Here is a 15,790-nt window from a genome sequence, read left to right as displayed (position 1 = left end):
TACAAAGTTTTGCCAACAGCGGTGCTAATACTCTATTAACCCGTTCTACCTGCCCATTAGCACGCGGCATACCTGCAGCTATCTTAATATGTTGAACATTAACACTTTCAATGTACTCATTAAAAGCTAACGACGTGAATGCGGCACCCCTATCAGAAATTAACCTATTCGGAAAACTATAACTATGAAAATAACTTTCCAAATGCTTCAGAGTCTCATTTGCATCTACTGATTTGCACGGATACAGTTTAGTAAATTTAGTGAAACCATCAATTACAACTAAAATATGTTTTTTGCCTTTACTAGTTTTCTCAAGTGGGCCAATGTGGTCCACATGCACAGTATCAAATGGAACATTACCTTTAGGTATTGGGTGAAGTTTCCCCTCTTTCTTCCCACTAACAGGATTGTAAACTATACACTTTAAGCAATTACTTATATGCTCCCTAACCTTTTCCCTGAGTTTTGGGAACCAGTAAGTCATTAATATTAAATCAGCTGTATTTTCTACCCCCTGGTGACCCATTTCATCATGGTACTTAAACAAGATTTGATATTGCATCACTCGTGGTACATAAAACAACAATTTATCGCCCAACTTCGGAATCGGATTTATGGCTCAGTGGTAGAGCATTGGGTTATAAATCCGAAGGTCGGGTGCTCGAACCTGGGTTGAGGTGAATTTTTCATCTGTGGCGGAGATGGAAATTACCTTAAACCAGTTCCGAGCATTCTACCGGCTGCTCCGAATTAGGTTTTCCTGCAGTTTTCCTAATTCGTAAGGTAAATACCGGAGTAGTATAGACCAACTTAAGACCTTCTGCAGAGGCACCTCTAAATAGCATTATGCGGGTCACTCTGTAATTGGGCGCATGCCTGTTGAGGGCCCAAAACAAGATAGGGATAAAATAAAATAAACTTGCGGTACACTAACCCGTTCTTTAATTCATAAAATTGACTTTCTTGCTTTTCCAACTTCGCTACAATTTCCCGAATTTCCAAATCGCCATTTTGCTTATAGGCTAAATATTGCTCTAACGTATTATCCTCAATCACTAAAACAGAATAAACACGACTGAGAGCATCGACATGCTTCATACGAGTCCCTGCTCTATGTTCTAATTGATAATCGAAGTTCTCCAAAAGAAGTACCCATCGCATAATGCGTGGCACAACCTCCTTCTTCGCGAATGTAAGTTTAATACTATTACAATCTGTAACTATTTTAAATTTCGCACCCTTTACAGTTATTTATGCAATGAGTGTATAAATGAGGCGTTTTATTGGTGAGTGAGATGTTTAGTCAACGAGCGCATCCGATTATATACAATATGCTGCAAAGGACTTTAAATGTAGCCAGTTCGATTATCTAACCAATTTCAGATTGTTTTATTTTAATTGTGATTACAAAATTTATACACAAGATCCACTCTAGAAAGACATCTGCAAGCTTCCAGGAACAGACCTGTTTCCGGTTTCCGTCAATAAACAGAACCGAACCGAATGACCTTGAATTTGACGAGGCGCAGAAGTCAAGGTCAAAGAGGCCCAATATATTTATTGTCGATTATTTCAAAAGAAATATTGACATCGTCATCACAAACATTATGTATACATATAAATAAGATTTGGAATAGAATTTAGATTTAAAAAAAAATATAGACCTTTACTTACAGCCTTTTTTCTGGTGTAATATCGAAGTGATTTGTAATAGTCTTATTTAGCATTAGTTTTTTAAAATTAATATTGCAAATTACAACCAGTGGTTCATTTCGAAGTGCAAACCTTGTATAATTAAAAAAACGAAGAAGATATACGATTTTGTTAATGATAAAACAACTAAGTAAATGCTTATTTCTAATTCTAATATTTAGCTAAAAATTGAAGAAGAAAAATTAAACAAATATATATTCTACAAATAATACACCTCTTTCCCGTTCCAAAGTACTCTTTATTACTTGTTCCATAATCACAAGGGGGGCACATTTAAAATCAATGTTTTAAAAAGTGTCGTTTTAAGTAATATTTGTTATTTGTCTTGTAATCACAATTAGCACATTTAAGATTTTTAAAATCAGTATGTTTTAAAAGATGTCGTTTAATGTAGTATTTATTGCTCGTCTTGTAATCGCAATTATCACATTTAAAATCTTTAGATTCGGTATGTTTTAAGAGGTGTCGTTTAAAGTAAGTATTGGTATGTGTCTCGTAGTCACAATTGGCACACTTAAATTCTTTAGAATTGGCGTGTGTTAAAAGGTGTCGTTTAAGAAGTTGTTTATTATTGGTTCCATAATCACAATTAGCACATTTAAACTTTTTAGAATCGGAATGTTTTAAACGGTGTCGTTTAAAGTAGTGTTTGTCATTTGTCTCATAATCACAATCATCACATTTAAATTCTTTACAATCTTTATGTTTTAAAAGGTGTTGTTTAAAATTGTATTTGTCATTGGTCTCGTAGTCACAATTAGTACATTTAAATTCCTTAGAATCGGTATGTATTAAAAGGTGCCGTTTAAAGTTGTCTTTCTGATTTGTCTCGTAATCACAATTAGCACATTTAAATTCTTTAAAGCCGGTATGTTTTAAAAGGTGTTGTTTAAAGTAGTATTTATAACTTGTCTCATAAGTACATGTAGCACATTTAAAATCTTTAGAATCGGTATGTTTCAAAAGGTGTCGTTTAAAGTAGTCTTTGTTATTTGTCTCGTAAGTACAATTAACACATTTAAAATCTTTAGAATCAATATGTGTTAAAAGGTGTCGTTTAAAGTAGGGTTTGATATGTGTCTCGTAATCACACTTGGCACATTTAAATTCTTTAGAATTGGTATGAGTTAAAAGATGTCGTTTAAGAAGTTGTTTATTACTTGTTCCATAACCACAATTAGCACATTTAAAATGTTTGGAATCGGTGTGTTTCAAAAGGTGTTGTTTAAAGTAGTGTTTGTCATTTGTCTCGTAATCACAGTTAGCACATTTAAATCCTTTGGAATTGCTATGTTTTAAACAGTGTTGTTTAAAGTAGAGTTTGTCATTTGTTTCGTAATCACAATTCCTACATTTAAAATCTTTAGAATTAGTATGTTGCAGCACAGCCCCTCAATACTAATTCAACAATCACCACTAAACTTGGATTTAGTGCAGCAGCCGGCTAACTCTAAACTATAGAGTCGTGAAGGATCGAAATCCTGCCATGTACAATTGCTACTTTCAAACTCAAAAATTATAGTAGGGCGCCAGATCAAGCCAAAGCATGGAACCCTCTTGATCAAGGAGGATAGGCTCTTCCAAGTAAAATGTATGAACATGAATAAAACTCGTAGATAATTGTGGCAAGAGAAACAGAATATATTTATATTCAAATAAATGACGTTAATGGACAGGCAAATTATACGCAACGAAATGGTATTAATGGTGTGAAGCCCTGATATCTGATTGAACATTAATTAGGAGGTTTCATTCGTTACCACCATGTTATAAACAGTGGCGTGAGTGCCTTAGTTCTGACGTTAGATATACGGGTCCTGGAATTGCTAGCTAGCCCCGCACCCTGAGTATATTACAAGTATGTCCAATGGAGGTTTACCCAAGTTAACCACCAATATCAATTCAACGAATCCCCCTTTACAAGTACGCAATGGAAATGAGGTAAGTATTTGTAATTACATTAAATCATACACAGAACTGGTGAATTATTAGGTACATTTGTTTTTTTTTTAGGTTCAACACCCACGGTATGAACGGGTCCAACATATGCCACAAATAAATTAAAGTAGGGTTTAAACATATTAATTATTTCTAAATAGTGATACGACCTTTACTTTCGCCGCAAGGAATGGTAATAGTAGATAAGGATTGGTTTATCAGACCTGCTGGTTTGTAGTGCCGTTGCCCATGACCTTAACCTTAGGTAAAGCCGGGACCGGTGTCTGAGGAAAAGCTAAAAAAAGACGACTTCTACTGCATGCCAAAATGAAGAGGTAACCCTTACCTAGATGTTATAGCTTTATCATTAATTCCCTTAGCCAAAGATGCCTATTACGATAACTCTCACGAATCGTACCAAACTATAAATTAATGGTGGTACTCTCAAAGATATTTCGATTAATTACCTTACCTTATAACTATAGTTCTAACGTCCTAACAAGCCTATTTAATATGTACAAGTAATTAAATTCCTAGCATTGTATCTGAAACTGATAATTTTAATTTTAGCCAATAAACGAGATAGTAAAAATTACCTTCGAGGAGGATCACTTCTGATCTGAATAATCAAACTACTGAGCCCGGTCAACACGCCAACAACTCTACTTCAGTCGGAAAACAGTAGCAAAATATGGGAGCTAGTAGACAGATCCTGAATATATATCAGTAAATTCTACAATTTATTATTTTAGCTCTAACTAGCCACCCAAAAGCCAATCACTCTCTCTCTCGATTTTCTACCAAAAATACCTTGCCTTACCCAAAATTATCACCCAAGGAATGTGACCTTCCAGATAACAAAATTTCCAAAACTAATATTATATACCTGCCTAAATATATGCAACTTACATTGCGCCTATCTAACTACCCTTAAACTATCCTAGATGCTATTTCAATTGCTACAATGTTTCAAAAGATGTCGTTTAAAGTAGTGTTTGTCATTTGTCGCAAAACCACAATTAGCACATTTAAATTCTTTAGAATCGGTATGTTTTAAAAGGTGTCTTTTAAAATGGTACTTTTCATTGGTCTCGTAATCACAGTTACCACATTTAAATTCTTTAAAAACGGAATGTTTTAAAAGGTGTCGTTTAAAGTTGTTTTTCTGATTTGTCTTGTAATCACAATTAGGACACTGTAGCACATTCCGTTTGTGTGTCAAAATATGCCGTCGAAGCAATCGTTTCTTTTTTGTTCCATAATCACAATGAGCACAATTAAAATCATTATGCTTTAAAAGATCTTCTTTGATTTGCAACGTACTATGTTTGTGTTGACCGAAGTCACATTCAAATTTGTTGGAGATTTCAGTTTTAATATTCCATCCACAATCACTTTGTTCCAGTACTTCTTCATTGTTGAAAGATTTGGAGCATTGTGCGGGAATGGTAATTTCATCCTTTATTGCCACAAAACCTTCATTGCTGACTAAAATGTTATTTTGAAGATCGGAATGGATTTCTTCTGCTTGTTTTGGTTCGATTTTAATGAGTGGTAAGACATCATTTCTTTCCATATCTAGTATCAATAACGTTATCAAGAAACGTGTTGTAATTACGATTTTGTTTATCAAAAATAAAATAGGGTTTGAGATTAAACAATTGAAAGAAATTTCTTACCAGTCACAGTCTAATCACAGTTAAGAACCTTCAGTTTTGATTATTCATAAATCGAAAGCTCCCTGTACAGCTCTGGTTGTGGCTCAAGTGCTGGTAAAGAGGTAATAGTTGACTTTCAGGGCAGCCTTTCAGTGGCTACTATATGTCCACTTCGCAATTCAGATTAAAGGTACCTTTACACAATCATACTTCTCATGTGATTTGCATTTGTCATATGATAAAGGTAAGTTCATAGCTCTCCGTTCATACGTTTCCGTTTGTCCGTTAGCCAATCAGAAGACAGCAAATTTTTAAATCGTACGTCGTCCGTTTATGACGGAAAAGTTGGTTGAAGTTGAACATTTACGTTTCCGTTGGTCCGTTTTTAACAAGAGCGAGGTTACGTTCTTCACGATAATAATCAGATAGCAGCGTGTTCTTACGATGGTACCATTTTTACACACTGAAAATCACGGAGTGTACAGTACAAAATAAAATTTAGGTTATGGTTACAGGTTGCAAATGTACACTGTGGACGGATTGCTATGAAACTTAACAAAATGTACTATCCGTTTGACGGATCAACGCAACGGATGAACGGAGAGCTATGAACCCACCTTTAGTACAAGCATTTAGATTTGTGTTTACACTATTCTATTTTTGGTATTATGGCTGTCATAAGACAAATCATAAGGAAATAATACGTAAATCGTGGAATAGGAATGTTTCTATTTCTGCATGACAAATGACATGACTTATTTTAAATACCCAAGCGATCCCGCCCTTCTATGGTTACTTTTCGCATTTTGCTGTTGTACTTATCTGAAAAAGCTGATTACTTGAGTAAACCAGTAAACTTTTGATTATACCATTGATTATAGGTGTGTATAATCAATGATTATAGGTAAATTAGTTACTAATGAAAGAATAAATTACATAAACAATAAATCAAGCAATAAATATTTACGAGTATATTGGTATTTGGTTGTCTGGTTGTAGTGGTGTTTTCAGACACACATTGTCAAATAGTGTCTTGATTGGTAATTAACCCTTCAAATGTTTGGGGTAACCTTTCAAATAAGGGTACACTCATCCTTAATGTCGACCAAGGGGACGACTCTGTTTGCTTTGTTAATGAAACGCATAACGGAGAAATTATTTTTAAAATAATTGTTAAACTTTTTTCGTTAAAAATGTACTATGATTTTGAGGCACTTTAGAAGTTCACCTATTTGTGCTTTACAGGTGATTTTTTTGAGTTATAAGTTAGCTGAAGGTACTTTTTTGTTGAATACTTATTGTGATAATTAGCGATTTATTTTAATACAGAAGTTAACCGCACAAAATTGCTTATTTGCCTATTTATTTAAAATTTTGCGGGATCCCGCAAATACCGGGTGCCCGCGGGATTAACATCTAACGATCCCGCAAATACCGGGATTGAGATTTTGCTGCGGGATTGCATTCCCTAGCTGAAACTTTTGAACTAGTAGCCTAATCTTGGAACTCTTTGAAATTATGGATTCTGCAGGCCACATTCTATAAGAAAATGTTTTTCCCCAGTCGATCTGAGACAATTTTTTTTTCGGGCCTCAAAAATTGGCAGTGTATAACCTTCCTTTTTTTTACCAGAAATTGACTACACCAAAATTTCTCGGGAAAAAACTTTTTCTTATTAATTTTGGTGCGTAGAATCCAAAACGATTCGTACTTTTTCGATTAGACGTCTCAATCAAAAGTTATGGGCAAAAAACCAATTTCGACAAAAATTATGGATTCTACAGGCCACGGTCTATAAGAAAAATTTTTTTCCGGATCGATCTGAGACAATTTTTTTTTCGGGGCAAAAAAAGGCAGTGTATAACCTTCCTTTTTTCCAAAAATCGTACTTTTTCGATCAGACTTCTCAATCAAAAGTTACAGACTAGAAACCAATTTCGAAAGAAAATTCAAAGGGCTGTAACTGTTGAACTAGTAGCCCAATCTTGGAACTTGGAACATTTTAATTTAGAGAAGTTATATAGGTTTCGTAACTTCTTGTATTAAAGTCATATGAAAAACCTGTCAAGTGTAAAGTAAAACATTAAAACTCTTACGAAAAATATGTTGGTAGTAAATATCATATAACATATCATATAAAAAATCATGTGAGATGTATTATAGTGTAAAGGCGCTGAGGTAATTTACAAATGGCGAGTGTGATCGGGAGCGTTTTGTAAACAGGTTATATTATATTTCCTCAAAAATGAATTTAATATATCTCAAAAAAGAACACAACTCTAACTTAATTCAGGTCGGTTTGTATATCACTATCGTAGGGCGTAAACAATAAACTAAGATAAACTTATCATTAAACTTTCCCCTCTATTTAAATGGTAGTTTTTGCAATTTTTTTTACCACAATTGCAAATTACCTTACATCATAAATACATTTTGCACTCTTAATACAGAAATAGCTAATAGCCTCTCATTTACTGTCAATAGTGAGCGTCTGTAACAGCATATGTACCTAACACAGACAGGGATAGATTTTGCACCGTAAGTAGAACAGTGCACATGCGCAGTATGCATTTTAACACACGAAACTTGGACTCTATCCATAGGCATATGTCTGCCAAAGAAGTATAATGTGACCGGTGTGATTTTTTCCCCCAAATACAAATTACAATCCAATTTCAAAACACATTTGTTTATACATACCACCAGTAATAATTTCAAGTGCGCCTAATGCAATTTCAAGGAAATAACCCGCCAGTGAAATGTTGTCAACTTAGTGCGCATGATTGGTATTCTACTGTTGGCTATCTCTCTTACATATGTTAATACAGATTTTGTGGAATACATTACAACTGCCTGGTACCTATAATTAGAAAAAGGAGAAAATACAGGATTTTGTTAAGGATAAAACACTCAATTGAATTCAATATTTATAAATGAAAAATTTATTATTTCTGCAAAAAATCACTTTTAAATCACATAAGATCAGATCATCCATTATTTTTTTAATTTTATCTTTTAATACCCACAGGTTGGAAGTGACAGAAAATTAAACTCATTGTGATACGCCGGGTCGCATGTGAGATGAGATTGTCGCCACTGTCCCAATACTGTGACTGTAATAAAATCTGTTTATACGCCACTGGAGTGGAATGTTAGCCTTGAACTTGACCGTTCAGTGTACCGGCACTTGAGCCACAGCCAATTCTTCGTCTACTCTGTACTGGCTGAAGGCTGGTGCTATAATTAGGGTGTGACTGGTAAGAAATTAGTATTGTTTTATTTTTGATAAACAAAAAGTTATTGTAACACATTTCTTGATGCTAGATATGGAGGAAAAAGATGTCCTGCCACTTATTAAAGTCGAACCAAAACAAGAAGAACAAATCCATTCTGATCTTCAAAAAAACAGTTTCGTAAGCAACGAAGCATTGGTTACAATAAAGGACGAAGAAATTTCCATTAGTGCACAGTGTTCCAAATTGTTCTATAATAAAGTACAACAAACTGATTGTCGATGGAACATTAAAACTGAAATTTCCACCAATTTTGAATGTGACATTGGTCAACACACAACAAATAGTAAGCTGCAAGTTAAACAACATCTTTTAAAGCATAATGTTTCAGAAGACTTCAACTGTGCTCATTGCGATTATGGAACAAAGAATAAAAAACTGCTTCAACGGCACATTTTAACACATAAACGTAATGCGCTTCAATGTGTCAATTGTGATTACAAGACGCATAAGAAATACGACTTAAAACTACACCTCTTAAACCATACCAATTCCAAAGTTTTTAAATGTGCCCATTGTGATTATGAGACAAATTACAAAACCAACTTTAAACGACACCTTTTAAAACATTCCGATTCTAAAGATTTTAAATGTGATCATTGTGATTACAAGACAAATAGTAAATCCTACTTTAAGGGACACCTTTTGAAACATAAGGATTTGAAATGTGCTAATTGTGATTACAAGACAAGCAACAAATACTGCTTTAAACGACACCTCTTAAATCATACCGATTCTAAAAATTTTAAATGTGTCAATTGTGATTTTGAGACAAATAACAAATACTACTTTAAACAACACTTTTTAAATCATACTAATTCTAAAGATTTTAAATGTGCCAATTGTGACTACGAGACAAAGTACAAAAACAACTTTAAACGACACCTCTTAAATCATATCGATTCTAAAAGTTTTAAATGTGCTAACTGTGATTTCAAGACAAATAACAAATACTACTTTAAACAACACCTTTTAAATCACACCGATTCTAAAGATTTTAAATGTGCTAATTGCGCTTTCAAGACCAATAACAAACAGTACTTTAAAAGACACCTTTTAAATCATACTGATTCTAGAGATCTTAAATGTGTTTATTGTGATTATGGAACAAATAATAAACAATGTATTAAAGAACATTTTTTAAAACATACCGATTCTAAATCTTTTAAATGTGCTCATTGTGATTATGAAACAAAAAATAAACAATGTCTCAAACAACACATTTTATCACACAAAATTTCTAGTAATGTGATAAAATGTGCTAATTGTAATTACGAGACCAATAAGAAAAACAACTTTAAACGACACCTTTTAAAACATAAAGTTTCGAAAGATTTTAAATGTGCTAATTGTGATTATGAGACAAGTGACAAATACCACTTCAAACAACACCTTTTAAATCATACTGATTCTAAAAATTTTAAATGTGCTAGTTGTGATTACGAGACAAATTACAAAAACAACTTTAAACGACACATTTTAAATCATACTGATTCTAAAAGTTTTAAATGCGCCAAATGTAATTACGAGACAGGTGACAAATACCACTTCAAACGACACTTCTTAAATCATACCGATTCTAAAGATTTTAAATGTGCTAGCTGTGCTTACCAGACAAATGATAAATGCTACTTTAAACGACACCTTTTAAAACACACCGATTCTAAATATTTAAAATGTGCTAATTGTGATTACGAGTCAAATGACAAATACTGCTTTAAACAGCACTGTTTAAAACATACGGGGTCTAAAGATTTTAAATGTGCTCATTGTGAATATGAGACACATAACAAATTATGTCTTAAACAACACCTTTTAAAGCATACAAACCGTTTTTAACATAAAATGCTGGCCAAATGTTTGCGTATGTGGAGACGTAAAGATAGAGATGTTTTGGGCCCGTTCAAAGCACATTTAACGAGATATAGTCGATATAAGGTCGACTGAGGTGCCCGATTTTTATATATTTACTTGAATTTCTGAAAACCAAACTTTTTTTAGCTGGGACTTAAACAGTTTAATAAGAAATGTTATGATGATTAATGTACCACGACAGCAACGCTATACCCATGGTACAATAATATAATAATAATATTGTACCATGGCTATGCCTTTGTTTTGTTTAAAAGGTGACATTTTCATACTTTTATTTTGGCACTTCTTTCATTCTGTAGCTAAATTGGCCTTGGTACTAAATACATGTATGAAATGTTTAAATGCTTACCATGCCGCTTTTGATGATCCTCTTCAGGAGTAGAATAAGAATCTAGCAGTGGAAAAGGTCACGTGATCTCTCTACACATTAATAACTGAAAGAACGGCGCGAAAAGCGGATGGAGCCTTTAACATAACTTCTACTCCTTTTACTCTTTAATAGAAAAACGATACGATGTCAGCACTTTTCCGGTGCACCAATAAACGAACCATAAAATGAGTGATCAAAAATTTATAACACTTGAACGAACGTACCTCTTGTATCGGCAATCTTAAAAAAAATGATTAAAAACTCATGTTGCGCCACTGGAGTGGCGTCAAAATATGCCACGAGCTTCACCTACATTGGTACCGATACTTGAGCTACAGCCAGAGCTTTGTTTACCTCTGTAGTAGAGGGTTTGACTGGTTAGATAAAAAATTTGTATTGTGTATTGTGATAAATAAAAACGTAATTTCTGGATAGTCATTGATGCTAGGATATGGACGGACCACTAATTAAAATCGAACCAAAACAAGAAGAAGAAATCCATTCCGATCTCCAAGAAAACATTTTAGTAACCAATGAAGCTTTGGTTTCAATAAAGGGCGAAATTACCGTCAGTGCACAGTGCTCCAAATCGCCCGATAATGAAGAAGCACAAACTAATTCTGGATGGAATAATAAGAGTCAAATTTCCAACGATTTTGAATGTGACTCCGGCCAACACACGAGAAATAGTAAGTTGCCAGTTCAACCATTTCTTTTAAAACGTAATGTTTCAGGATTTAACTGTGCTCATTGTGATTATGGAGCAAATAATAAACAGCTGTTTCAACAGCACATTTTAACACACGATCGTAATGCGTTACAATGTGTTAACTGCCATTACAAGACAAATGAGAAAAACCGTTTAAAACAACACCTTTTAAAACATAGACTTTCTAAATATTTTAAATGTGCTAATTGTGAATACGAGACAAACAACACATGCTACTATAAACAACACCTTTTAAATCATTCCGATTCTACAGAATTTAAATGTGCTACTTGTGGTTACGAGACAAATAACAAATACCACTTTAAACGACACATTTTAAACCATACCAAATCTAAAGATTTCAAATGTGCTACTTGTGATTACCAAACAAACGACAAATGCTACTTTAAAAAACACCTTTTAAAACATACAAAGTCTAAATATTTCAAATGTGCTAAATGTGATTATGAGTCAAACAACAAATATCACTTTAAGCGCCACCTTTTCAAACATACAGATTTTAAATGTGCTAACTGTGATTACCAGACAAATAACAAATGCTACTTTAAAAGACACCTTTTAAATCATGCCGATTCTAAAAATTTTAGATGTGCTATGTGTGATTACGAGACAAATAACAAATACTACTTTAAACGACACCTTTTAAATCATACCGAATATAGAGATTTTAAATGTGCTCATTGTGATTATGGTACAAACAATAAACAATGGCTTAAAGGACATATTTTAACACACAAACTTTCCAGTAATGTTCGAAAATGTGGTAATTGCGATTACGAGACAAATAACAAAAACTACTATAAACGACACCTTTTAACACATACCGATTCTAAAGCTTTTAATTGTGTTAATTGTAATTACAAGACAAATAACAAATACCACTTCAAACGACACTTTTTGAAACATACCAATTCTAAAGATTTTAAATGTGCTAATTGCGATTATAAGACAAATAACAAATACTACTTCAAACGACACCTTTTAAAACATACTGATTCTAAAGATTTTAAATGTACTCTTTGTGATTACGAGACAAATAACAAATACTACTTTAAAGGACACCTTTTAAAACACACCGATTCTAAAGTTTTTAAATGTGCTAATTGTCATTACGAGACCAATTATAAATCCAGCTTTAAAAGACACCTTTTAAGACATACCGATTCCAAGAATTTTAAATGTGCTCATTGTGATTATAAAACAAATAATAATCGATATCTTAAAGGGCACCTTTTAAAACATACCGATTTTAAAGACTTTAAATGTACTAATTGTAATTACGAGACTAATAACAAACGCTACTTCAAACGACATCTTTTAAAACATAAAGTTTCTAAAGATTTTAAATGTGCTCGTTGCGATTATGAGACGCATAACAAATTCTGTCTAAAAAAACACGTTTTAAGACACACAAAACCGTTTTTACAATGAACGAATGTCTCGTTAACTAGTGTGTGGCTTCATGCTTTTGTTTGTGTATGTGAAAATATGTAAGCAAATTTGTCACGAGATGCAGTGTACCGGAAGCTGGACTGCGGTACTGAGGTCTTTGGATTTTATATATTTACATGAATTTGTGAACACCTGACCTTCAATCAATATGGATTCTTTAAAATTTTGGACTTTATTACTATCGGAGTAAAATGTAGAGTCCGCTCACTTTGAAGGCTCAAATCTCAAAATCGCTGGAGCCGATATTAATGAAATTTTTGGAACGTATCAATTGGTAAGTTGTTGTTAACATACGTAAATTGTAAATTTTTGCTGCCAGGACTTTTTACGTTATCGAATTTTTAAAGTGTATCTTATAATAAGCGAATAAACGCGTCTGTCATTTTATCGCTGTAACGTTTGCGTAATTATACAGAAATGCATAAAAATGTATCGACGTATAGTTAAAGGTGTATTCTATCACATACGTAAACATTATCCCATTTGAGTGAATACTTTTTTTGTAATTAAATCCTAAAGTTCTGAGTTCGTATACTTTCATTGAAAAAGCGCGCTTTCCCGTACATATTTCACTTATTCACTATCACATCTTCCCAAATTTAACAAGAAATATGACATTACGTACGGATACGTAGAAATAGTTGACGATTATATTACGCTTTATTTGATAAAAATCGGTTGGGTAGTTTTTTTTTATAACCGTTTAAAGCCAGCGGACTCTACATTTTACTCCGATAGTAGGTATTTAGGTTGAAATATAAATAAAATATATGTTACCGGCACGTAAGAAGACGGAAGATCACGCATCTCCACTATTCATTTTCTATTAATTGCACCAATTAGTGCGCCACGTCGTCAGTTGGCCCCTCCTGCAGACTCTAAATGATCTGCGTATATCCTGCTGTAGCCTTCTTACATGCTGGTACCTGTAATTATATTTTCATTCAATTTATCATATTGTAACGTAAATTTGATTAAGTGGTTTTATTTATTACAACTAATTAACAATAAATTTATAAGCCTTAAAATCGATTAATTTATAGCAGTAATTATTTCTTATCACTTACCATTTATAACAGGTCAAGCGCATCGAAGTTGGAACTGAACTGAAACGCAATTCGTTTGCTTATATAGCAAACGCCCCCTCTTTTCCGAAAGCTGTCGAGCGCTTCCAAGAGAATCCGAACCATTATAGAAGGTTCTCTTCAGTCAAGAAGGTACCAGAATGTCCTGGATACGGTAACCTTAGACTAAAGTTGTATTTGGAGATGAATGTCTCTAAGTAACTTCGGGATTTACCTCTGCGCGGGCGAAACAGTTAAAAACAACCGGATTCATATACAAAGAATTGAAGTCGCTAATCAATCTAAATTTCGGGTGATTATAACAACAAAACGACATTAATTACATTTTCTCGCTCACTTTGTTTTGCTATTATTGCTTTATGCAGATTTGGATTAGCTGTAGGGCCTGTAGGTATTAAATAGGCACCTACTCGTCAGGCACGTGTGATGAAAGCAAAGAAAGAAAAATCTTTTGATTTAATTGATGCAATGAATGCTGATGAGCGATGTTCCTGTCAGTGTGCGTACGAATTGTGCGCGTCTGTAGCTGCACGAAGTGTAATCTGCTGAATGACAAGGAACGAACTGTGCAGTGTGCTAATGTGCTTGCACAATGCACTCATAGCTCAAACGTATAATAACACGATTACCAACAGCAACACCAAAATGTGCTGGTGAGCTGGTAGCTCTTTTTTTTAGAGTCGTTCGTTCGCAGCACACTCAACTGTGCCACTCTTTTTGAACGACTCGCTCACGTGCGACTCATCACTACTATCCTGGCATGTTTACCTATTAACCCGTAGCGCAGTTAAGATTGTTAGAGCCAACACATTCATGCATTTATTGATATAAGTCACCTTACTAGTTACTCATATCATTATATATTGAATAGAGTGATGTGAAGTTTGTAAAAACATGTCTGATCTATTATTCATGTTGTGACGTAACAATCGGTAGTTACGATAATACACAGTGTGCTCGTGGAGCCCCCAATTTTTTTATTTTAGTTTCCACAAAATGACATTGGTATAAAGGTCAGACCTCCGTAACTACCACCTGTGCCTCGTAACACTCCCCTGACATTGGTCACGTGACGACACGAAATCGAAGAGGGTTAGATGGGTCGCAGCTCATGGATAAGGCGATCCTGGTTGCGGATGCTACGCCCCTAAAGTTGAAGGTTCGAGGGCCCTCGGGTCCTTTTGTGCCTTAGCTCTAGAATACATTTCTATTCTGGCGTGAGCTCCTTCTCACAGTAGGAAGATTACGTACAACAAGGCACAGTGCTACAAATCACCCTAAACTAAGTACACAAAGCATGGCATGCCCTGCTTCACGAAAGTCAAAGTTTTACACAATGTGCAATGTGTAATTGAATTAAATCTGAGACATCGAGGCTTCCCACAAGCACATGCGGCATTAGTTAACAATTAGCATCTTCAAAATTACATATTAGCACAAGTTAAGATGGAAAATACCTGGTATAACAAAGTTGCACAATTCACAAAGGTAGGTACATATTAGTAAATAAGTAAACAGATTGAACTAATTACATAAAATACTTTACCCGATATCAAAGTGGCTGAATACAACTTAAACACAAGCATAAGAACAAAGTAAAAACTATAAATATAACTCTAAATGCAATATTTCCAAGTTACAAAAAAATTTCAACAGGTGATTTTGGCGGTGGCTCA

At 34.0% G+C, this 15,790-nt stretch overlaps 3 protein-coding genes across 11 annotated transcripts in view; 1 reads left to right on the top strand and 2 right to left on the bottom strand.

The window, feature by feature from the left end:
• The window catches only part of LOC116180728 (gastrula zinc finger protein XlCGF46.1-like), an 11,114-nt gene extending 5,558 nt beyond the window's left edge, over positions 1–5,556 (bottom strand). Inside the window, exons 1-2 of the mRNA XM_031500847.1 lie at positions 5,331–5,556; positions 4,630–5,229 (exon numbers count right to left, since the gene is read on the bottom strand). Coding sequence (XP_031356707.1) covers positions 4,630–5,227 — 598 coding nt within the window. The 5' untranslated portion in view covers positions 5,228–5,229; positions 5,331–5,556. The remainder of the gene's footprint in view (positions 1–4,629; positions 5,230–5,330) is intronic.
• The window catches only part of LOC116180446 (dynein regulatory complex protein 8-like), a 27,242-nt gene extending 11,452 nt beyond the window's left edge, over positions 1–15,790 (bottom strand). Inside the window, exons 1-3 of one of the 5 annotated variants that reach the window (XM_031500426.1) lie at positions 14,329–15,789; positions 14,097–14,279; positions 13,807–13,955 (exon numbers count right to left, since the gene is read on the bottom strand). The gene's annotated coding sequence lies outside the window, so the exon portion shown is untranslated. Of the gene's footprint in view, positions 1–10,826; positions 10,926–13,806; positions 14,072–14,096 lie in introns of those variants that run through there. The other 4 variants (XM_031500429.1, XM_031500425.1, XM_031500427.1 and 1 more) reach the window with 4 other exon arrangements.
• Positions 8,496–13,233, top strand: LOC116180443 (gastrula zinc finger protein XlCGF46.1-like). Of its 5 annotated transcripts, XR_004147126.1 has the most exons (4): positions 8,496–8,566; positions 8,634–8,888; positions 8,934–11,536; positions 11,582–13,233. XR_004147126.1 is itself a non-coding variant. In XM_031500421.1 (2 exons), the coding sequence occupies exons 1-2, from the start codon at positions 8,627–8,629 to the stop codon at positions 10,439–10,441; spliced, it is 1,770 nt and encodes a 589-aa protein (XP_031356281.1). In that variant the 5' UTR covers positions 8,545–8,626; the 3' UTR covers positions 10,442–13,233. The 5 variants fall into 5 exon arrangements, 2 of the variants coding, with proteins under 2 accessions (XP_031356281.1, XP_031356282.1); XR_004147125.1 differs by having other exon boundaries at positions 8,545–8,888; positions 8,937–11,536; XR_004147124.1 differs by having other exon boundaries at positions 8,545–8,888.

Source organism: Photinus pyralis, unplaced genomic scaffold (assembly GCF_008802855.1).
Source record: "Photinus pyralis isolate 1611_PpyrPB1 unplaced genomic scaffold, Ppyr1.3 Ppyr1.4_LG9, whole genome shotgun sequence".
In the NCBI taxonomy this organism is placed as follows: domain Eukaryota; kingdom Metazoa; phylum Arthropoda; class Insecta; order Coleoptera; family Lampyridae; genus Photinus; species Photinus pyralis.
Note: the sequence above shows the minus strand (reverse complement) of the source record. Positions and strands in the feature narration are given on the sequence as shown.

Bases quoted from the DNA above. Each gene is read 5' to 3' on its own strand.
- LOC116180443 (XM_031500421.1), top strand. From the start codon at position 8,627: ATGCTAGATATGGAGGAAAAAGATGTCCTGCCACTTATTAAAGTCGAA. The intron at 8,889-8,933 runs GTAAGCTGCAAG...ATAATGTTTCAG, and splicing joins TGGTCAACACACAACAAATA to AAGACTTCAACTGTGCTCAT.